Raw genomic sequence first — 23,357 nt, 5'->3', positions numbered from 1 at the left:
CATCAGCTTATAGGGGCGCATCCGATGTATTAATTATTCCAGTCCTGTGAGTCCCAGAAATGTAAGTGCATTTGAGCCTTTCGCAGCACACCTATATAGAATTAGTTATGTGTGCCCCAATTCAATCGGCTCACGGCTATAACACCGACATTGGATTCAAACATATCCACCAGGGAACTCAACATCGGACTGAACTATAAAGACTATTATAAGTCTCCATATCCAAATATATATAGTTGTACATAGAATGGCTATTAACGCCGCTATTACTGATTGTTGAAAGAAACACACCACGCTATGCTTTCGTGGTCCTACTTGTTCCGTAGGTATGCCGTGCAAGGTGAGTAATTATAGATGTCACCTAATAAACGACACCCATATGTACAGCTAGAGATGGAAATGTACCACAACCCCACATACTGGTATTCGCCGCGTGCCGCTCATGATGTCTACAACCATTAAATAAGGCTACCACGTCATAATGCAGAAGGGTCCCAAATCTTTGAGTCTCCTCATTAAATGACCACCCCTGTTGTCCCTTATTAAGCTGGATGCTCCATAACTAGGTAGAACCCCCCACTGAATATGACCCCATACCATACTCTCTGGAGACACCCTCCGTAAACCACTTTATAAAAAAGGAAGAAATGACAGGCTGTCATTTAAGCCTTTTGGTCTAACACAGTTAAACCTGAAAATCCACTGCGCTTCTTTACGCAGAATCATATTGTCCCAGTTACCTCTTCTCTCATCTTTATGGATGCATTCCATTCCTTGAAATTTGAGGCAAAACACGTCTCCCCTGTGGACTTGGCGAACATGATTTGCCACAGGAGTGTCAGTGCCCCTCACCACATCACCCACATGTTCGAGAATGCGTCTTCGAAATTGTCTCTTGGTCTTACCCACATAGTTTAATTCACATGGGCACGAGATGACATAGACAACACCCTCCGTATAGCAGGAAATAAACTGATTTGTGGTGTACCTCTTGCCCGTGGCATATGCTGTCACTTCACGGCCCTTTCTAATATAGCCACAAGCCCTGCAAGAGCCACATTTGTGTGTACCCGGTGTTAATTCGGGAGTTAGCCATGTAGTTTTCTTGTCTGGCTCCAGGTGGCTCTGCATAAGAATATCACCCAGATTTCGGCCCCGTCTGTACGTTACTGATGCTGTTGGTGAAATAACCCTTTGTATATCAGGATCTTGGAGTAAAATTCCCCAATATGTCCTCAGGATCTGCCGGACCTCCTGTGCATGTTTATCGAAGGTTCCTATAAGGCGGATGGTATTATCCTTTCCTTTCTTGGGTTTAGGTGTGAGAAGAGATTCCCTCGGGGTATCTCTAGCATCTCTGTAGGCCATTTCTAGGACCTGCCGTGGGTACCCCCGGTCAAGGAACCTCCCCATTAGCATCTGACTTTGTCTATCATATTCTGCCAACTCAGAGCAATTCCTCCTCACTCTGAGGAATTGCCCCTTCGGGATACCTCTTTTCAGGGGCTGGGGGTGATGGCTATCATATCGCAATAGCGAATTGGTCGCCGTCTCTTTCCTAAATAGGGTAGTGGTCAGTTCGCCTGTGCCAGATATCGTAATTTCGATATCCAGGAATGAAATCGTCTTTGGATGGATAATGGACGTGAACCTCAAGTTAAGCTGATTGTTGTTAAGATGGCACACGAATTCATCAAATGATTGGGTAGATCCAGACCAAACAATCATCACATCGTCTATATATCTTAGCCAGACGACGATATATTGACTCCATTGTTCATTGGCCTCACCAAAAACTATATCCTCCTCCCACGCTCCCAGATAAAGATTTGCGTAGGTCGGTGCGGCAGGGCACCCCATCGCGGTGCCCCGCCGCTGATGGAACACTCGACCATTAAACAAAAACACGTTGTGGGTGAGGGTAAATTCAAGCAGTTTAAGGATAAAGGCACTGTGTCTGTCATATTGTGTCCCCCGGGTCCCAAGGAAGCGCCCCACAGCCCTACACCCCAGATCATGGGGTATAGAACTGTAGAGCGCCTCCACGTCCAGTGATGCAAGGGCCGCCCCTGGTGGTATCTGGATGCCCTCCAGGTGTCGGAGGACATCCATAGTGTCTCGGGCATACGACGGGAGTTCCAACACAAAGGGACGCAAAATGATGTCAAGATAATTGCTAATCCCCTGTGTCAGCCCGTCGATGCCCGAGACTATGGGGCGGCCCTTGAGGGGGGTATACCCTTTATGCACTTTAGGTAGACAGTAGAACGTAGGGACCCGGGGGTGACTCGGACACATGAACCTATATTCTTGTTGTGAGATAAGACCTTCATCCTTGGCCTGGTCAAGAATTATGATCAAATCACTCGTAAATTATGGTGTCGGGTCTGTGGGTAAGACAGTGTAATTTTCAGGGTCTAGGAGGATATGTTCACATATAGACACATAGTGGTCCCGATCAAGGACCACTATGTTCCCCCCTTTATCCGATGCCTTAATGACAATCAAACAATCGGATTCCAGATTTTTTAGGGCATTCATTTGTGCTGTCCCCATGTTAGATCGCCTGAAGCTCAAATTTGAGGCTAGTTTCTGTAGCTCATCTGTTACCATTTTCTCAAATATGTCAATATTTTTTATAATCACCAGGCGGGGGGTTATTCCGATTACAGGGTCTCAGCTGTGTAAGGGGTTGGGGATTTGGCTGTTCCTCATTTTCGGAGAGCAGGCTCTCCAGAATCCGGATGCCTTCCAGATCGCCTACCTCCACCCCTAACTCCCTTGCCCTTCTGTTATCCACAGACACCATGTATTTGGACCAGCGCAATTTTCTCATAAACAGCGCAATGTCTTTTACCCAATCAAAATGATGAAAAGAGGTTAAAGGAACATACGATAAACCCTTGGACAGAACCGAAATCTCTAAGTCCGTGAGAACCTTTTTGGATAAGTTGATAACCTGTAATGAGTCTTCTCTATTACTTCCTAACCTGGGGTCTGTTGTTCCGTCCTGTTTCTCAATAAGTATTGTGTTATTGGGGGACCCTGAGCTAAAAAACCACTGGGATTGGGATTACGAGAGCTATCACCAGATTGGGGTATACCTCTACCTCTTCCCCTGCCTCTTGTGTTCTGGCCCCCACCTCTCCTGCGTGTCTTGGTTCTATATCTGTCACTATCGGACGTTTCGTACTCAGAGGATGACAAATCACTATTCTGTCCCGATTTCCCTAGGTCTGTATAGGCTCTATTTTCTTTGAACTCTAATAAGTCCCTCTGGAACTGTTGATGTTTACGGTTCTTAATCTGGTTAGTGAGTTTTTCAATATTATTTTGTAATTCCCGTTCCTTTTTTGGGAAATCAGGATCAGACGAGTAACTCTGAGCTTTACTGATACACTCTTTCAATTTAGGCTCTAACTTCGCCAGGTTATTTTTCTCTTCCTCCAAGATAATCCCTATGAGACGTAAAGAGGACTCTGTTACTTCTTTTGTCCACAGGTTCATAACATGCGGTGATCTGACTCTGGGTGAGGGTTGTGTTGGGTTCCGTAGCCCTCTTGGCACGATCTTGTGTTCTAAATACTTAGTCCCTGCACTTCCCACCACCCCCTTATAAACTCACGGTAGATCTTGGTTAGTCCCTTGAAAGTGTCCTTAAGGTTATTAAACTGTTCATTTCTCACTAGTTCATGTTCAGAGAAAACCACGTTGGCCTCTTCGAGCCAAAGTGAAGGGTTAATCCCATCTGTCAGAAACCCTGACATAATCTCTCCCGATTAAAGATATAATGATATAACCTGTATCGGTTCCACCCACAACTTCAAAGCTTATAGACACAGATTTCACTTTATATATGGGACCGAGTTCCTAGATTTTAGGTAGACTATTAAAAGTTATGTTTTAGCAATTTTTTCTGTTAGGAGTACCTATTCTTGTGCTACTAATTGATTCATTCTGGTACTACCAACCCAGTGTCTATAATCTTGAAAACTAGAAAGATTTCCAAGTTATGTTGTTCTGGATTCCAGGAGTTTTACTATATACATTTGGCGTCCACTAAAAATGACACAACAAATAACCTTTCACTGTGTTATGAGTTTCTCATATTGGGGAGATAATAAAACTTGAAGGCTCAGCAAGTTATAAACTTTCTGCTGACAAGACTTCACAACAAGTAATATATCAGTGTCATATCTATATAATAAAGTCCCCAGTGGCATATAACGCCTTATCGGAAACTGAAATTGTGTGACTGTATTTAGGAAAAATGCAGTGCAAGTCAATTTCAAGCCATTATAGTCATATATTTTGTTTTTCCCGCAGAAAGTCTGCAAAAGTTTCCTCTGCAGACATCCAGTTTCAATTATACCCCTTTCAAGTAAAACCCGTTTAAGTGTAATATGTATAGATGCTGAAAACAGCCAGAGCGAGGATGCCCAGGAAAGGGCACCCGATTATTATACTCTGGGGTCTGATGAAACCCCAGAGTATAATAATACCACCAGAGCAGGGGAGGGGGGCTGTTGGGAGCATATAATACTGTGTTGGGGCCACTGTGGAGCGTATAACATTGTGTGGAGGACACTGCCGGGCATATAATACCGTGGGAGCCACTGTGCAGTGTTTAATAGAGTGTGGTGACCACTGCTGGGCATATAATGCTGTGTGGGGGCAACTGAAGAACAAACAATACTGTGTGTGGGGGGGCCACTGTGGAGCATATAATACTGTGTGGGAGTCACTGCTGAACATATAATGCTGAGTGGGGGGGCAACTGTATAATACTGAGTGGGGGTCACTGTGGAGCATATAATACTGAGTGGAAGCCACTGTGGAGTGGGTAATATTATGTGGGGGGGCACTGTGGAGCATATAATACTGTGTGGGGGGCCACTCTGGAGCATATAATGCTGAGTGGGGCCCCTCCATTATTCACACCACACGCCATCTGTTTTATAGCAGCCGTGCACTATTATTACAGGCTATAATAACATTGGTGATTATAAAACTGATGTTGTGCAATATAAATAGGGAAGGAGTCACAGCGCTCACAAAAGCACCACAGTAAATTCAAAGAATTGATCGGCAGGGGGTCCAGGTATTGGACCCCCACTGATCTTTATATCTAAGACTGTTAGGATGCTGCAGATCAGTTGTTTCCCAAAGCACAAAGCTCCCAGTATTGTTGTTATAAAGATAAGATATTCCTTTAATAGTCCCACAATGGGGAAATTTCAGTGATACAGTTTCATAGATGGTACAGTAGTATATAACAAGAGAGAAACACATACAAGCTCATGGCAGATAGAGAAATCCTATGAATCATAGCAACTAAAACGAAAGAAACACAGACACACTGCAGGATCATTTAGTTCTCTGTGTGGAGTGATGTTAATAATACAGCCGAATGTGGTTGGAGGACACGAGGAGGGGGGGTCACAGCATGTAGATATAACAGGCAAAAAAAACATTTTTGCAGAGGTGGGGACATAGGCAGCTATCATGATAACATGTGGCAGTTCCTTTGGTAGGTAGTGAGATCTCCTGCTCACAGCTGATAGTTCGGTATCTTGCATCAGCACTATTGTCCATTAACCACAAAAAAATGCCCCAAATGTCCTTCATCACAAGCCCTCCTCCTCCTCCTTACCACTGTGTTCTACTTCCCCAAAGAAGTCTGAAGCCATCCAGGTATACATGGTGCTGTTCTCTTGCCAAGCTTCCATAACTCCTGGGGTAGGTGGGTGATGGTAGGTTTCCAGGCTGTAGCAGAGTCCCACGTGTACACAGTAATAGAAAGAAATACCAGTCAGCTGTAGGCATCCTCACACATCAGCAATAGACACCAAAAATCATCTCCTTGAACGAAGAAGTCCACACTTCCATGTAGGTTTTCCTCCATGCCGCATGGTGTCCTGGGGGGATGGTAATAGGCACATGTGTAGACACAGGAAACCAGCTGAAACCAGGTCTTGAGTCCATGCTTTACAATAGAAACAAAAGGAACAAAAAACTCCACAGGGTCTTCCATTCGATTTATAGTTGTTAATTCATAGTGCTAGTTTCTTGGTTACAGGATTTTTGAAGATACAGAGAAAAAGAGTGAGAAAGGAAAGATAAGGTTGCTCCCAGCTTGGAGCCCTGTATCGAGGCAGCCACTAAGGGCGCCAGGAAGAGGAGGAGCATGTATGTATTATATGCCACGCACTGCTCACTCATCATATTCTTGATAACCGCAGTTGTGGGTACTACAGCTGTATTCCTTTCAAGCATCTGAGATACCGCTACAGCATTCGTAAACATCACTGTCAAAAATTTGCTGTATGGAGGGGGTAGGTGGCCCCGCACAAAAGTTTGCACCTGGGCCCATAAGACTTATTATACCACTGCACACTCCAATATAAAATAAAAAATGGATGTGAATATGCTCACCAAAGAATTGTCCTATAAGCAGGCAAAATGTTGATGTACATCTCCAGACAGCTCAAAAACAAGACCTCAAAAGACCTGACAATTTTGGAGATGTAAAGGAGTACTCCCAACTGTGACCTTTATGGCATTTTCACATATTTCAACCAGTTCTTTACCCATGTGCATATATTAACCCCAAATCTTTTCATCTGTAGCTTTAGGACAAGATTGTTGTGTGGTACAGTATCAGATGGTTTTTCAAAGTCTAGATATATCACATCATCTTCATGACTAGCATCCACGTTTGCACTTACCTCTTCCAAGCATGGAAACTCATCGCAACCTGTTTTTCATGAATCCATGAAGTTGATCAATTATTATATTATCTCCTGCTATATACTCATGTAGTTCATCACTTAGAATACCTTGAAATGTTTTACATCACCACCAGCAATGTAAAACTTACCAGATGGAAGTTTCACCTTTTTACCCTTCTTAAATACTAAACTTATTCAACTAGGGACTGATACCAATTGGTATCACATCCTACGACACATACTATACATCTTTATTAGGAATCCTCACAACCCTTGGCTACATGTCTGAAATAAATATAGATTTTGTAGCTTAAATAAATTGCAAATCAACATTTATAAAAACTATAGTAGCACTTCTATAATTCTGCTCACATAATATACATGATATGGGAATCATGGCTAATAATTCAACTATGACTACTTCACCAATTGAATATACATATCAATCTAGGAAATAGATCTAACTAGATCAATGCTAGCAACTAGGAGAAAGCGACCTCATAAATGACAGTATAACAATCCTATTAATATTATAAATGTGAAAGTTTGTGAGTTTGGATGTTTGTGGGTTTCGATGTTCGGATGTTTGTTAGTCAATCACGCAAAACCCGCACCACCGAAAAATTGGCTGAAATTTTCCACAAACATAGTTAATACACCCCATTGCGCAATAGGCTACTTTTCGTCACAATAGCGCACATACGTTTTTCCTAGGACCCGCACAAAACCCAAACTCACATCATTATCTCTGCAATCTCACACACTTTGGACCATAGCAAGCTGAAATTTTCCACAAACATAGTTACTACACTCGATTGCGCAATAGGCTACTTTTCGTCACAATAGCGCACATACGTTTTTCCCAGGACCCCCACAAAACCCAAACTCACATCACTATCTCTGCAATCTCACACACTTTGGACCATAGCAAGCCACAAAATTCATATTACCCTCTACAGCAGAGGTCAGCATGCCAAGAGTGGCACTCCTGCCATATTTCACTGGCACACCAGCAGCACAGGACCTGCAAGAGTTAAATGCAGTCCGAGTCTCTTCAGTGGGCTGCTAGAGCTGAGGCATAAGGACACTCCCCTTTGAGAGGGGTGCAGGAAACCCAGGGGGTGGAGCTTAATCGCTCAGGTCTGTGCCTGCTATAGTGGTCTGCATCCTGCAAGGATTCCCCGAGGAGAGGAAGCTGCTAGCAAAGTGAAACTGAAAAACACACAGGTACATAGGATTACTGTTCTCATTAATGTCAGGCATTTGGGGTTATTAGTTTAATGTTAGTAACTCCATGTGCCTCACATTAATAGGAATAACCCCCATCATGTCCCTCATATTAACCCCTGTGTGCCTCATATAAAGGTTACTACTATGTGAGACATATGGAGGTAATAATAAAAGACCTCAATAATGAAGATACTTAATTATTACCTCCAAGTCTCTCACATATCAGTAACTCTTACACAAGGGTTAATGTGAGGGACATGATGGGGTTAATTGCTATTAATAAGAGGCACATGGAGTTACTACCAGGGGTGGATCCAGGGCCGGGCGAGCTTAGCGGGGCCCCGCGGCCCGGCCCTAACAAAATGGTCCCGGTCAGCCTCGGCATAGTCGGGCAAGTGCCGGGGCCCACAGAGCCTCTGGGGGCCCCCCGGCACTTGCCTGTCAGGATTTCAGCTCATCGGCGTCCGTCCGCCGATGAGCTGAATACATACGCGATGCAGGAGCTGTGAGATCAGCTCCTGCTTTAAAGCTCCGGCCCGGCTTGCATGTGTAGGCGCGATGACGTCATCACATCACGCTTACACATGCAAGCCGGGCCGCAGCTAAGCAGGAGCTGAGGTCACAGCTCCTGCATCGCGTATGTGACTGGAGAGAGAGAGAGGAGCGTCGGGGGAACGATGGAAGGTGAGTGATAGAAGGTGAGTGTAAGTGTTTGTTTTGTATTAAATATTAAGGTGGAAAATAATGAAGGGGGCCCATGAAACTGGGGGGCAAATGAAGGGGAGGGGGGGAATGGCATGACACTGGGGAAGATGAAGGGGGTGGGGAGAGAACAGCATGAAACTGGGGACAGAGATGGAGGGGGCCCAAAGAAACTGGGGGGCAAATGAAGGGGAGGGGGGAACAGCATGAAACTGGGGGGCAAATGAAGGGGAGGGGGGAACAGCATGACACTGTGGCAAATGAAGGGGGGGGGGGAGAACGGCATGACACTGATGCAGATGAAGGGGGGAGAATAGCATGACACTGGGGTGGATGGAGGGGGGAGAACAGCATGACACTGGGGCAGATGAAGGGGCGAGAACGGCATGACACTGGGGCAAATGAAGGGGCGAGAACGGCATGACACTGGGGCAAATGAAGGGGGAGAGAACGGCATGACACTGGGGCAAATGAAGGGGGGGAGAACAGCATGATACTGGGGCAGATGAAGGGGGGAGAATGGCATGACACTGGGGCAGATGAAGGGGGGGAGAATGGCATGACATTGGGGCAGATGAAGGGGGGAGAACGGCATGACACTGGGGCAGAGACGGGGGGGGGGACATGAAACTGTGGGCAGGTAAAGGGGGAGAATGGCATGAAACTGCGGACAGAGATAGGGGGGGGGGACATGAAACTAGGGGTAGATGAAGAGTGTATATGAAAATGGGGAGAGATGGAGGGGGGACATATAATTTACGGGTGACTGTAGGAGGATTATACTGTGTGAATAAACCAGCAAAAATATCGAGCCCTCACGTCTCCCCAACAATGTCTTGGGACGTGATTTGCAACAGGTAAATCAATTATTTAGCAGCGCACTGATGCATAAAACTTAACATTTATTCATTATTATTATTATAAAAAGTGCTCACAAACAATAACTTTAAAAATTCCACTATTGGAGATAATACATAGAAAAATGCTCATATGTGCTAATGAGCCCACAAAATAGAGATTTTTTGGCAATGTCACTTTAAATGATAACCATAAAGCATACTGACCACCAACTGTTCGTTATAGTCTGCCTAGTAAGATGACAAAATGAACGGTCTTACCAGATGTCAGGAGTGGGAGTCTCATTCAGGACCAGGCCCATCACAGGAGGACGTTCAATCCCTGTTGTTTACCTGCCGATGCGTGCTAGCCCCCATTGACTCCCGCCCTGACAAGGGCAGTCCCAAACTAGCCCTCAAGCAAGACCCTAGTTGTCCCTACGCGTTTCACAGCGCAGTAACGCACCGCTCATCAGGGGACCTTACTTTAAACTGCTAACCGCAGACTCCTCTCATCTCAAACTCATGCCCACAGTGGTAGGACATCTAGATAGTTCAATCTCCTAGCGCTCGCTAAGTGTAGTGACACTGGCAGCACCCGTTACTCCAATCAAGAACTTTAAATACCTTTGTGGCGCTCCTCCCCTTACCTGTATTGCCAGGGGGTAAATGGATACCATTCCAATTTTGGCGCCATCTCGCGCATACTCATGACGCCGCTCGTATCGACGTACTCCCAGTATTCATGTCTCACGGGATCGCACTCCCGATCCCGCGCATGCGCAGTAGTTTGCCGCACGGAGCTTCACAGCATACTCCGTACATGCGCAGTAGCGCTTCTCTGTCTATACAGACGTCTGAATGAGGAAAAAGGGTTTGCACAAATCCAATCAGTGCACTCCAGCAATTATAAACAAACATATAACCCCTAGTTTCAACAATTTTCTATCCCCATCCCCCATACTTTCCTAGGAACGGTGAGTATATTGTGAAACTAACCTCATCCACCTCATTGCTCATTAAGCATTTACTAAACCAGATACTGTCCCTCTTTATTGGTCTGTACGCATACCCTAAGAAATAAACTTTTTAGTAGTTTTCACAGAAACTAGAACTCAGATGCCGAGAATTTTTACGGCTAAAGAGATTACCCAAAAATCTCCTAGATAAAGCAGCAATAATTTAGTTGCTCATTCAAACCCCGTGGAGACTCCGTTTTTAATCTAAATATCCATTTGGCTTCTCGCTGCAACGTCATTTTTGACCAGTCCCTTCCCCTTTGATGTGGCTTAACCAGATCAATACCCATAAATCGTAGACAGTTTAAATCTCCCCCATGACAGGAATTAACATGTCTCGCAACTGGTGTATCCCTCTGATTTCGTATGTCCCCCAGATGCTCACCAATCCTTCTTCTAAGCTCCCTATTTGTTTTGCCTACATATTCTAACTTGCATTGACAAGTGATCTTATAGATCACCCCTCTTGATCTACATGATATGAAATGTCTGATTTCAAAGACTTTTTTCAGAACCTCAGAAAAAAATTGTTTGCCTGTCTCCAGATTTTTGCAGGTAGAGCATCCACTACATTTAAAGCAACCCTTTGGTGGGGACAACCATGTTGGATTCTTTTGTATATTCAGGTGACTATGCACCAGACGATCCTGCAGGGATCTACCCCGGCGAAACGTTATCTGTGGTCTATCTCCAACTGCCGCTTTTATATCTGGGTCAAGGGTTAGAATATCCCAGTGGCGCTGCAATATTTTTCTCACCTCCGATGCTCCATTGTCATATGTTCCAATTACACGGACCACATTGTCCGAGCTCTTGTTTCTCTCTCTAGCTCTTAACAATTGGGTGCGATCACAAGCCAAAGAGGATTTGTAAGCCTCTCTTAATATCTCATCTGGATATCCCCGTTTTCGGAAACGGGACCTTAATTCTGCCGCCTGATCCACAAAGGCCTGCCCCCCAGAACAATTTCTCTTCAGTCTCAGGTATTGGCCACGAGGAATCCCCTTCTTTAATGGGTACGGATGACTGCTGTCCCATCTTAAGAAGGAATTTGTGGCTGTACTTTTTCTGTACACCTTTGTTTCAAGTGTACCATTTAATCCCTTTGAGATTAATACATCCAGAAATGGGAGCGAGGAACCACCTATTTCATATGTGAATGATAGGCCTATTATATTTACATTCAGATGTTCAACGAATTTCTGGAAAGATTCAGGCGTACCTCTCCACATGACCAGCACGTCATCAATGTACCGCGCCCACAGTTCAATTCGATTGGTAAATTCCTCATACTCCTCCCCAAAAACCACTGTCTCCTCCCACCAGCCCAGGAGCAAGTTCGCATAAGTGGGCGCACATGGATTCCCCATGGCGGTGCCCCTGAGCTGGTGGAAGTGCTGCCCTTTAAAGACAAAGTAGTTATGGGTGAGGGAAAATTCGAGAAGATCGAGGATGAATTGGCTGTGGGCGCGGTACTGATTCCTTCGCGAACGCAAGTAATGGCCAACTGCTCTCATGCCCCACTGATGCGGTATAGATGAGTATAAGGCCTCCACATCAATAGAGCACAAGATAACCTCCTCATCCAAGCATATTCCCTCCAGCTTACGTAGTAAGTCAGAGGTATCCTGTATGAATGAGGGAAGAGAAGTCACATACGGTCTAAGCATCTTGTCCAGATATATACCCACATTCTGGCATAAGCTGTTAACACCCGACACTATTGGACGTCCCTTTAGGGGGGACAGGCCTTTGTGGACTTTCGGCAGACAGTAAAAAGTCGCCTCCACTGGATGTAGTGGCATCAAAAATTCAAGTTCCTTATCAGAAATCAAATTAGACGTTTTTGCTTCCATTAGTAAACTACGTAAAGCGCCACTAAATTCTACAGTTGGCTTGCTTTGCAGAATCGCATAGTTCTCTTTATTCAGGAGTAAGGACTCACACATCCCAATATATTGGGAGACATTCATAAGCACCACATTGCCCCCCTTATCCGCCGGTTTAATAACCAGTTCTTTGTTGGATTCCAGTTTTTTAAGAGCTTCCATTTCGGCTCTGTTTAGATTTAGGGGGCAATGCGTGTGCTTAATCTTCTCTAGGTCCGATGTCACCTTACTAAGAAATACATCAATACAGGATATTTCACCTATAGGGGGAAGTTTAGAATTTTTAACCTGAAGGTTCGTAAAAGGACCACAGCCAGTTGTTTCCCCACCTTCCTCTCCTAAACCTGCTAGCAGTCTCACATCAGGTAACAGATCCACTGAGATACCCAGCTCTGAGCTTAACCTCTCGTCCTGTTTACAGAAAAACTTTTTCCACCTAAGTTTTCGGGTGAAGAGATGTAAATCCTTCACCCAATTAAAGACGTCAAGATCAGAGCTGGGAACAAAGGAAAGGCCTCTACTCAAAACACACATCTCGGTTTCAGTAATATCCCTATTAGTGGATATTACTGAATAGTGTCGGGTGTTAACAGTGTCGGGTGTTAATAGTGTTGGGTGTTAACAGCTTATGCCAGAATGTGGGTATATATCTGGACAAGATGCTTAGACCGTATGTGACTTCTCTTCCCTCATTCATACAGGATACCTCTGACTTACTACGTAAGCTGGAGGGAATATGCTTGGATGAGGAGGTTATCTTGTGCTCTATTGATGTGGAGGCCTTATGAGAGCAGTTGGCCATTACTTGCGTTCGCGAAGGAATCAGTACCGCGCCCACAGCCAATTCATCCTCGATCTTCTCGAATTTTCCCTCACCCATAACTACTTTGTCTTTAAAGGGCAGCACTTCCACCAGCTCAGGGGCACCGCCATGGGGAATCCATGTGCGCCCACTTATGCGAACTTGCTCCTGGGCTGGTGGGAGGAGACAGTGGTTTTTGGGGAGGAGTATGAGGAATTTACCAATCGAATTGAACTGTGGGCGCGGTACATTGATGACGTGCTGGTCATGTGGAGAGGTACGCCTGAATCTTTCCAGAAATTCGTTGAACATCTGAATGTAAATATAATAGGCCTATCATTCACATATGAAATAGGTGGTTCCTCGCTCCCATTTCTGGATGTATTAATCTCAAAGGGATTAAATGGTACACTTGAAACAAAGGTGTACAGAAAAAGTACAGCCACAAATTCCTTCTTAAGATGGGACAGCAGTCATCCGTACCCATTAAAGAAGGGGATTCCTCGTGGCCAATACCTGAGACTGAAGAGAAATTGTTCTGGGGGGCAGGCCTTTGTGGATCAGGCGGCAGAATTAAGGTCCCGTTTCCGAAAACGGGGATATCCAGATGAGATATTAAGAGAGGCTTACAAATCCTCTTTGGCTTGTGATCGCACCCAATTGTTAAGAGCTAGAGAGAGAAACAAGAGCTCGGACAATGTGGTCCGTGTAATTGGAACATATGACAATGGAGCATCGGAGGTGAGAAAAATATTGCAGCGCCACTGGGATATTCTAACCCTTGACCCAGATATAAAAGCGGCAGTTGGAGATAGACCACAGATAACGTTTCGCCGGGGTAGATCCCTGCAGGATCGTCTGGTGCATAGTCACCTGAATATACAAAAGAATCCAACATGGTTGTCCCCACCAAAGGGTTGCTTTAAATGTAGTGGATGCTCTACCTGCAAAAATCTGGAGACAGGCAAACAATTTTTTTCTGAGGTTCTGAAAAAAGTCTTTGAAATCAGACACTTCATATCATGTAGATCAAGAGGGGTGATCTATAAGATCACTTGTCAATGCAAGTTAGAATATGTAGGCAAAACAAATAGGGAGCTTAGAAGAAGGATTGGTGAGCATCTGGGGGACATACGAAATCAGAGGGATACACCAGTTGCGAGACATGTTAATTCCTGTCATGGGGGAGATTTAAACTGTCTACGATTTATGGGTATTGATCTGGTTAAGCCACATCAAAGGGGAGGGGACTGGTCAAAAATGACGTTGCAGCGAGAAGCCAAATGGATATTTAGATTAAAAACGGAGTCTCCACGGGGTTTGAATGAGCAACTAAATTATTGCTGCTTTATCTAGGAGATTTTTGGGTAATCTCTTTAGCCGTAAAAATTCTCGGCATCTGAGTTCTAGTTTCTGTGAAAACTACTAAAAAGTTTATTTCTTAGGGTATGCGTACAGACCAATAAAGAGGGACAGTATCTGGTTTAGTAAATGCTTAATGAGCAATGAGGTGGATGAGGTTAGTTTCACAATATACTCACCGTTCCTAGGAAAGTATGGGGGATGGGGATAGAAAATTGTTGAAACTAGGGGTTATATGTTTGTTTATAATTGCTGGAGTGCACTGATTGGATTTGTGCAAACCCTTTTTCCTCATTCAGACGTCTGTATAGACAGAGAAGCGCTACTGCGCATGTACGGAGTATGCTGTGAAGCTCCGTGCGGCAAACTACTGCGCATGCGCGGGATCGGGAGTGCGATCCCGTGAGACATGAATACTGGGAGTACGTCGATACGAGCGGCGTCATGAGTATGCGCGAGATGGCGCCAAAATTGGAATGGTATCCATTTACCCCCTGGCAATACAGGTAAGGGGAGGAGCGCCACAAAGGTATTTAAAGTTCTTGATTGGAGTAACGGGTGCTGCCAGTGTCACTACACTTAGCGAGCGCTAGGAGATTGAACTATCTAGATGTCCTACCACTGTGGGCATGAGTTTGAGATGAGAGGAGTCTGCGGTTAGAAGTTTAAAGTAAGGTCCCCTGATGAGCGGTGCGTTACTGCGCTGTGAAACGCGTAGGGACAACTAGGGTCTTGCTTGAGGGCTAGTTTGGGACTGCCCTTGTCAGGGCGGGAGTCAATGGGGGCTAGCACGCATCGGCAGGTAAACAACAGGGATTGAACGTCCTCCTGTGATGGGCCTGGTCCTGAATGAGACTCCCACTCCTGACATCTGGTAAGACCGTTCATTTTGTCATCTTACTAGGCAGACTATAACGAACAGTTGGTGGTCAGTATGCTTTATGGTTATCATTTAAAGTGACATTGCCAAAAAATCTCTATTTTGTGGGCTCATTAGCACATATGAGCATTTTTCTATGTATTATCTCCAATAGTGGAATTTTTAAAGTTATTGTTTGTGAGCACTTTTTATAATAATAATGAATAAATGTTAAGTTTTATGCATCAGGATTATACTGTGTGGAATCACATGAATAATGAATGAGAATGGGCGGAGTCAACATAAAAGTGGGTGGGGCCTAATTTGCTGCGGCGCGCTGCGCGTAGGGCCCCGCCAAAGTCAATTGCCCAGGGCCCCGCAAACCCTGGATCCGCCACTGGTTACTACACTGTCATGCACAGGGCCAGACTTTATGTTGCTTGCTCAAGAGTATCCTGTGCCCAAAACTTACATGTACTGGTGGCAAATAAAAAATCATACCATATCGTATATCCAAGTATATTCACTTGAAATAACTCTGTCCCAAAGACACTATAACAACACCGTATAGCAGCTGAAATACAAATTACATCCAACACAAAAGTCTCATGTGCTCTCAGAATTACAGCAACAAGATACAAAGTTACATTTCATATCCCATACCTTATACACAGTACGAAAACCTTATCCGCGCCTGTATATACCCACTTCTACGATCACTGCAGACGAAGTCGCGGGTACCAGCTAGTATACCATAAATAACAGTGATGGGGTGCAGGCAAAGTAATAGCTATACGGCCCAACCAGGACGACGTGCCCCGAAGTACGTGCTGCCCACACATTCGTCTTGGAAATAGAACCTTTATTCACTTGTATGTAGTTTTTATGTGTTTTTATTGATCCCTGATAAAGATATATAATGTGTTTGTCATTACCTTGTATGGTGGTGTTGACCTTAAATACTGGTACATTATTGGCCATCCTCCAATCTTCTGCTAATGTCTTGGTACAGGATACCACATAACACCTTCAGAAGCTTTGTGAAGACCGTGTCTCGAGGTGTCCGAGTGATTTTGACATTAGAAGAGAGAGGCACACAATATCAGACAGGTTTTTCTTATTTTTATTTCAATCAATGTTATGTTTGATGGCTATACACACATTTATTATGTTCTGCCACCAGGGGGCAGTGGTGTACAATAGCTTCTCAAACCAAACCAGCCACATCTGACCTCAATTCCTTGTGGAGTGTATAGGATTAAAATGGGAATAGCATGAAAAAATAAATATATATTTGTAGAACATATCATATTTTAGCTACAATTAAGGGACAGGGTCTGACTAGATTGTAAATAAGACAGCTCTATCAGCCACAAACTGAGCAAATGAATACAAATTATGCCAACTAAGGGTACATGGTGGGTATCACCTCATGTCAGAGTGTTAGTATAGAATGCATTCAGATTTATGAATTTGACCAGTAAGTATTACGTATGTAACTCCGCACACTATTCTGTTCTTCCCACTCTATTTTCCAGAACCTGACCCCTCCATCTAGAAATTACTATACACTCCATGCACATAGTTTCTGTATACTCTGTATACTGTCAGATTCCGGCTAGTGACGGCTCATACAGCTTCAGTTATACGACCTTATTTATTAAAAGATAGATGGACCATTGGACCGAACAAGCCCTCTTACCTCTTGTGCCCCCCTACTTCCTCATAGAATGTAAGCTCCTGTGAGCAGATAAAATAGTCCACCTTACTTTTGGGCCAACACAGAAGAGAACTCAATACTGAGCACCATGCTTGTGTTCTCTAAAAATATAGTAGGCGATCTTGACCTGCTTATTTCATAGGGAAAAATGGTGACTGTTTTATAAAATGAATCTGTATTCCCTAAAAGCAACAGCCAAGTTTTTGCGACATACTTATAATATATAAAAGGACGAGATGAAACACAGACACAAAATAAGAGGGCATTTGTATTTTATTAGTTGTCTCTGGGCATTGTACCACAAGTTTGACAGCAACAGGCAAGACTAGTGAATGAGTGGCAATACATTCCCTTTCTAGCCTGCAACTAATGCACCAAAAATGGAGCTGTTGTGACTACGTATGATAATCCAATTCCAAAAAGAACTGGCTGTTTCCTGTATTGTCCAGACTCTAGTAATACTCTATTATGCACTTCAGGTTTGTTATAGGGGTCAGTGAGTATCACTTTTACATTAGAGGACTACAACATGCACATATTCCCCTTGGAGGTAAGCAACAAGTATACAAGGGAGACAGTAATGAGAAGAGATTGGCTTAGTTTTCATCTTTCAGTGCCTACGATTGTACCTACAGCAGTTCATCTGTTTTTTTTGTGGCAACATAACACACATGCACAAGTGATACAGATGGTGGGGATATGGCTGGGGCAGAGCACAGGAGACATTGGAATCAGCAGGATTGACAATGGTTGCCGACCAGTCTCAGCTCTGTACAGTCAGTTTCTGCTCTGTTAGCGAGGCCTGCTGGGCTACAGTTTTGTTCTCATGGCTCCGTAATTTTGAAACAACGTCCAGGAACGCCAAACTTTGGACTTCCTTGTGGAGGGGCTCTGCAAAACAGCAACAGGATTATATCAGATACAGACAACGCTTTACAATTCCAAACAGATGACTTCCATAAACCTTCACAGTATATAGCTATATATTACAAACACCAAGTGGATAATTAAAGGGTTCTTTTTGGGACTTTAAGAATGTTGGTGTGATCATGTGACAGCGCCCTTGGCATTGGGTAAATGTGGCGAGGGATCCAGGGCAGCTGTACAATGAAGAATAGCTGCTGCAGGTATGAGCTAGTCACACTCTCTTAAAGGGAAAGTATGGTCCCTAATGTAGGGCTACAAAGCAGTAAAACAAAATATCACCTAAATACAGTTTGCATTCAAAATGATTCATCCCCAATGCAAATTAAGTTTAATAAGAAAGTTTATGAAAACTTTCAGCTGTTTGAGGTATGAAAAAGAACAATTCAATATCTTATCACAACTAATATAGTATTCTTGAGACTTGATTTCAGAAGAAGTCCTAGAAGATTCTGGAATGACTATCAAAGATGCCTGTTTTGAAACCCACAGAAAACCTTTGAAGGAGGTTGCAGCATACAAACTTGAAAATATTAGTGAACTGGAGGCCATTGCCAATGAGGGTAGGGTAAGGCGCTGCCAGAACTGTCTGCCAGAACAGAGTGTACTGCGCATGCTCAGTAAGGTCCTTACAGCCCTCCGACGTGCGAGTGAACTCATCCAGGCCTTAGAGGGCTGTATGGACCTTACTGAGCATGCGCAGTACACTCTGTTCGGCGAAGACGTGAGGAGCGTACTGCGCATACGCGCAATTGCAGCCTTGGAAATATGGCTGCCATGCGCAGTCGCTCTAACAGGGTCTCGCTGTCAGAGCCGACTGCGCAGGCGTCAGACATGACGAAGAAAGAAGACGACAGACAAGGGGAGGAGGCAGATGAAGAAGAAGGATGCCCCCATTGCTGTTGAGACCTCATTAGCATACCGGTAAGTACCGGTATTTCTAAAGAACGGCGCGACGGAGACCACATCTAAAGGTAGGAGATGAATAGCCTTTCTTAAGGCTATTCCGACGTGGTAATTAGAAAAAAAGTTGCTTTAATGGTAGAATCCCTTTAAGTTATAGGGCCAGGGAGCACTGCTGAAATCTCACCCGGCCCTGTGGCATTTTAAAGTAGTGTGGGGCATCGTAGTATGGAGCAATAGAGCCGCCTTCAGTGCTCTGGACTGTCATTTGCATATTGTGAAGTAAATGAATATCTTGGCAATGGAAATGTGAATTTTCATGGGGAAAAGAGGTTATATTCAGGTGAGCCTGATCTAACAGTGTTGCTGGTTTAACCCCTTCCCGACATGCGCCGTAATAGTACGGCGCGTGTCAGGTCTGTAACTATGGCGACCATCATAGCCGCCGGGTGTCTACTGCTTTAAGCAGTAGACAACCGGCTCTAATGCCTCCGATCGGTCCCCGGACCGATCGGAGGCATTAACCCCTCCGGCGCTGCTGTCAAAGGCGCCGGAGGCGCCATTTTCCCGGCGGCGCATGGGCGCCGCCATTTTGGCAGGGATCGCCGGCTCCTGGAGCATGATCCAGGGCCGACCCCCCGTTGCCATGACAGCCGGGAGCCTTGTTAAAGGCTCCCAGCCGGTCTGCAAATTCTCTCTTTTGCAGGCTGGTGTATACAGCCTGCAAAAGAGATGATGCTTTTTTGCAATGCATTGCAATGCATTAGCATTGTAATGCATTGCATTAGTGATCAGACCCCCTGGGGTTCAACACCCCTAGGGGGTCTAATAAATGCAAAGTAAAAAAAAAATATAAAAAAATATAAAAAGTATTAAAAGTTCAAATCACCCCCCTTTCCCTAGAACAGATATAAAAGTAGTTAAAAACTGTGAAACATATACATGTTAGGTATCCCCGCGTCCAAAATCGCCCGCTCTACAAATCTATACAAATATTTTTCCTGTTCGGTAAACGCTGTAACAGGAAAAATAGTCAAAAGTGCCAAACCGCCGTTTTTTCACTGTTTTAATTCTGATAAAAATTTGAATAAAAAGTGATCAAAGCAATAACATTTCCCGAAAATGGTAGAACTAAAAAGTACACCCGGCCCCGCAAAAAAAGACGCCCTATGCATCCCCGTACACCTATGTATAAAAAAGTTACGGCCGTCGGAATATGGCGACTTTTAGAAAAAAACATTTTTAACACCGTTTTGGAATTTTTTTTAGGGGTCAAAATGTAAATAAAACCATATAAATTTGGTATCCCTGGAACCGTACCGAAACACAGAATATAGGGGACATGTCATTTTGGCTGCACAGTGAACGCCGTAAAACCAAAGCCCGTAAGAAAGTCGCAGAAATGCATTTTTTCTTCAAATCCACCCCATTCTGAATTTTTTTTCCTGCTTCCCAGTACATTATATAGAATAATTAATGGTGGCATCATGAAGAAAAAATTGTCCCGCAAAAATTAAGACCTCATATGACTCTGGGAGCGGAGAAATAAAAAAGTTATGGGGTTTAGAAGGAGGGGAGTCAAAAACGAAAATCAAAAAATGCCATCGGCGGGAAGGGGTTAATATCCTGTACTCTGGTGACAGACTCACTTTAAATTGTTCTTGTTTGATTTATTGAAAAGGCTGCAGGTTTGTTAATTGTACTAATAAACCGAATTTGCAATGGTGGATGAATAATTTTCATTTGTAACTGTAAAGGTATCATTTCAACATTTATAGCATACTTCCAATTATAAAACAACTTAAGTGAAAGTTTCCTGCTTCTCTTATTCTGCCTTCTCACTCCTTATCGTCACTCCAACTGTTTATCGGTATAGAATCCATCTCAGGAGTAACCTCACAGACAGAAGTCTATGGAGAGGGAGAGGTGGAGGCTGTTAATTGATTTCTTGCTTCATTCTGTGCAATGACCAGCTCTTATCTTAAGGGCTAGTTCACACGGGGCACGGAATTGCGGATTTTGGTCCTGATTGTGACGTGGGAAGCTGCGTCAGAATAGGACCAAAATGCGCCTGCCGCGGCTTCCGACAGTCGCGGCTTCCCGCTCTGGAGTAGGACCAAATGAATGGGCCTAGTCCGGAGGGTGCTGCAGCGAGGCAGATGCCGGGGCTAAATCAGCCGCGGAATCCGCCTGAAGAAAGGGCAGCTTGCTTCTTTTTTCCGTGAGCGGGAACATACCGCTCGCGGACAAAAAGTAAGCTAGCGGTCTGCATAGACCTCTATTGTGAGGGGGCGGATTCTGATGTGGATTCAGCACCAAAATCTGCCCCCTTCTTGCCCCGTGTGAACGAGCCCTAAGAATAAAGAAGAGGTCCCTCACAGTGTTAGTAGAATCTGGCAGCTGCAGTTATTTATGTATCTTCTCCAGCAGCCTCCTCCCCATACCTCTCCATGGACTTCTACATAAAAAGTAGTACCGCCTGATAAGTGAAGAAGGAACCCTATTTCTTTAATAACATATATTACAAGGTTTCTTATAATCACCTTTAGTATTCCTTTATGATAAGTTATAAGTGAAGGTACACTTTAATGTTGTAAAAAATATTAACATATATTGGGTTACACATACTATGCTATACAATGTATACTACTTACCAGAGCCCATAACAGCACAGATCAGAACCATAGAATTGTACTTTATCTCTGGAGCACTTCTTTCATCTGATAACAGTCTATGCAGAACCTGGACTAGCTTGGCACTTTCTAGCTCACATTCTGCGGTTTCTACACCAAACAGAAAAAGTAAGAGGCTCAGTAACAATAAGAGACATGGAAAACTTAATTGCAAACAGAAAAAGTAACCAGATCTGAAAAAGGGGAGAATGGTCCTGTACAGCTCATATGATGCTGGCCTTACAGGCAGTGATTCTGCAACTTCTACAAGTATTTTTACAATATCCTTAACTGTAGAGCAGAAGTTAGTTGAAATGTCCCATCATTTTCTATGCTCCTTGTACCTATTACATGCACCACTGTGGGCAGAGAACATGCAAATCCACTTGGTACATGCCCAAAAAGATCTCAAACTTAGTTTTCCTAAACAACAACAGCTGTGAAACGGGAACAAGATTTTAAGAATTGTGTTTTCCAGAATCTGGAATGGATTTTAAAACTTTAACAGTTCAGATGCTGATTAGTGATGAGCGAGTAGTATTCAATCGAATATCTCACCAGCATAGGAATGCATGTAATCAGTCGAACACCAAGAGGTTAAATGTTTTGAATATTCAATACGTTTAACCCCTTGGTGTTCGGCTGATTACACACATTCCTATATCGGCGAGGTATTCGATCGAATACTACTCGCTCATGACTAATGCTGATCATATCATCTGAAAAAATTGTAGACAAACTTGCTCTTTTTATTTTACGGCGGTCACCAATAAAACCAGTTTTTTGGTTTAAAGTAACATTTATAGAAACACTAAACCTATAAACAATAAAAGAAAGAAATCTAGTTTATTCAATTACGTCAGCTTCAAACATGTCCTAAAATCACATGTATTTAGGCAGATTTATCACGTGACCTCATCACATTGTTCTACACCTCCGCACACTACACTAACATTTCTTATCCTAAGCTATCCGATCTACTCTATTCCTCAGAACCTGTCCCCTCAATCTAGACGTTACCCAGCACTCCCTTCACTTAATATCGGTATATTTACAGATACCGGCTGGTGACAGGTTCATAAAGCGCCAGTTATATGACTATTTATTAAAAGACTAGTCCATTGTACAGAACAAGCCCTCTTACCTCTTGCGTCTCCCTATTTCAACATAGATAGTAAGCGCATATTGTTTGATATATTCATTTTTTTGTCACATTGTACTATCAAATACTGTCTGTTTATACCTTCTCCAATTGGTAAAGTACTGCAGAATATGTTGCTGCTATATAAAGTTACCGTATTATTGTTACTGCCCTCTGTCTGTCAGCAGGATTTTCATAAACCTCGGGGCAAATGGACAGGGGACGGCTTGCTGGCGGTCGGCTTTAAAACCCGTTCATTTGAATGGGTTTTTAAAGGTAACCATCAGTATCCATATGTAGCCTCTCCGTGGGGAAACCATTTTTTTTTTTTGCACAGAAACAAAAGTCCTGCATGTACAGCTTTTTGTCCGTGCAAAAAAAAAACAAAAAAAAAACAAACAAAAAAAAAAAACCGGGCAGATAGGTTGCATACGGGCACTGAAGGTAACCTTTAAAAACCCATTCAAATGAACGGGTTTTAAAGCTGGTCGCCAGCAAGCCGTCCCCTGTCCAGTTTTCCCAGGGTTTTTGAAAATCCTTATGACTGACAGAAGGCAGTAACAATAT

The 23,357-nt window shown here is 43.8% G+C and overlaps 1 protein-coding gene across 2 annotated transcripts in view; it reads right to left on the bottom strand.

Moving 5' to 3' along the window:
* Positions 1-17,405: 17,405 nt before the first annotated feature.
* The window catches only part of RAP1GDS1 (Rap1 GTPase-GDP dissociation stimulator 1), a 95,218-nt gene continuing 89,266 nt past the window's right edge, over positions 17,406-23,357 (bottom strand). For both annotated transcript variants that reach the window (XM_075285635.1, XM_075285644.1), the window contains 2 exons: positions 21,632-21,760; positions 17,406-18,041 (listed from right to left, as the gene is read on the bottom strand). In XM_075285635.1, coding sequence (XP_075141736.1) covers positions 17,914-18,041; positions 21,632-21,760 — 257 coding nt within the window. In that variant the 3' untranslated portion in view covers positions 17,406-17,913. The remainder of the gene's footprint in view (positions 18,042-21,631; positions 21,761-23,357) is intronic.

Source organism: Leptodactylus fuscus, chromosome 1, assembly GCF_031893055.1.
Source record: "Leptodactylus fuscus isolate aLepFus1 chromosome 1, aLepFus1.hap2, whole genome shotgun sequence".
Taxonomy (NCBI): domain Eukaryota; kingdom Metazoa; phylum Chordata; class Amphibia; order Anura; family Leptodactylidae; genus Leptodactylus; species Leptodactylus fuscus.
The sequence above is the reverse complement of the archived record's forward strand: the minus strand, read 5'-3'. Positions and strand labels throughout refer to the sequence as shown.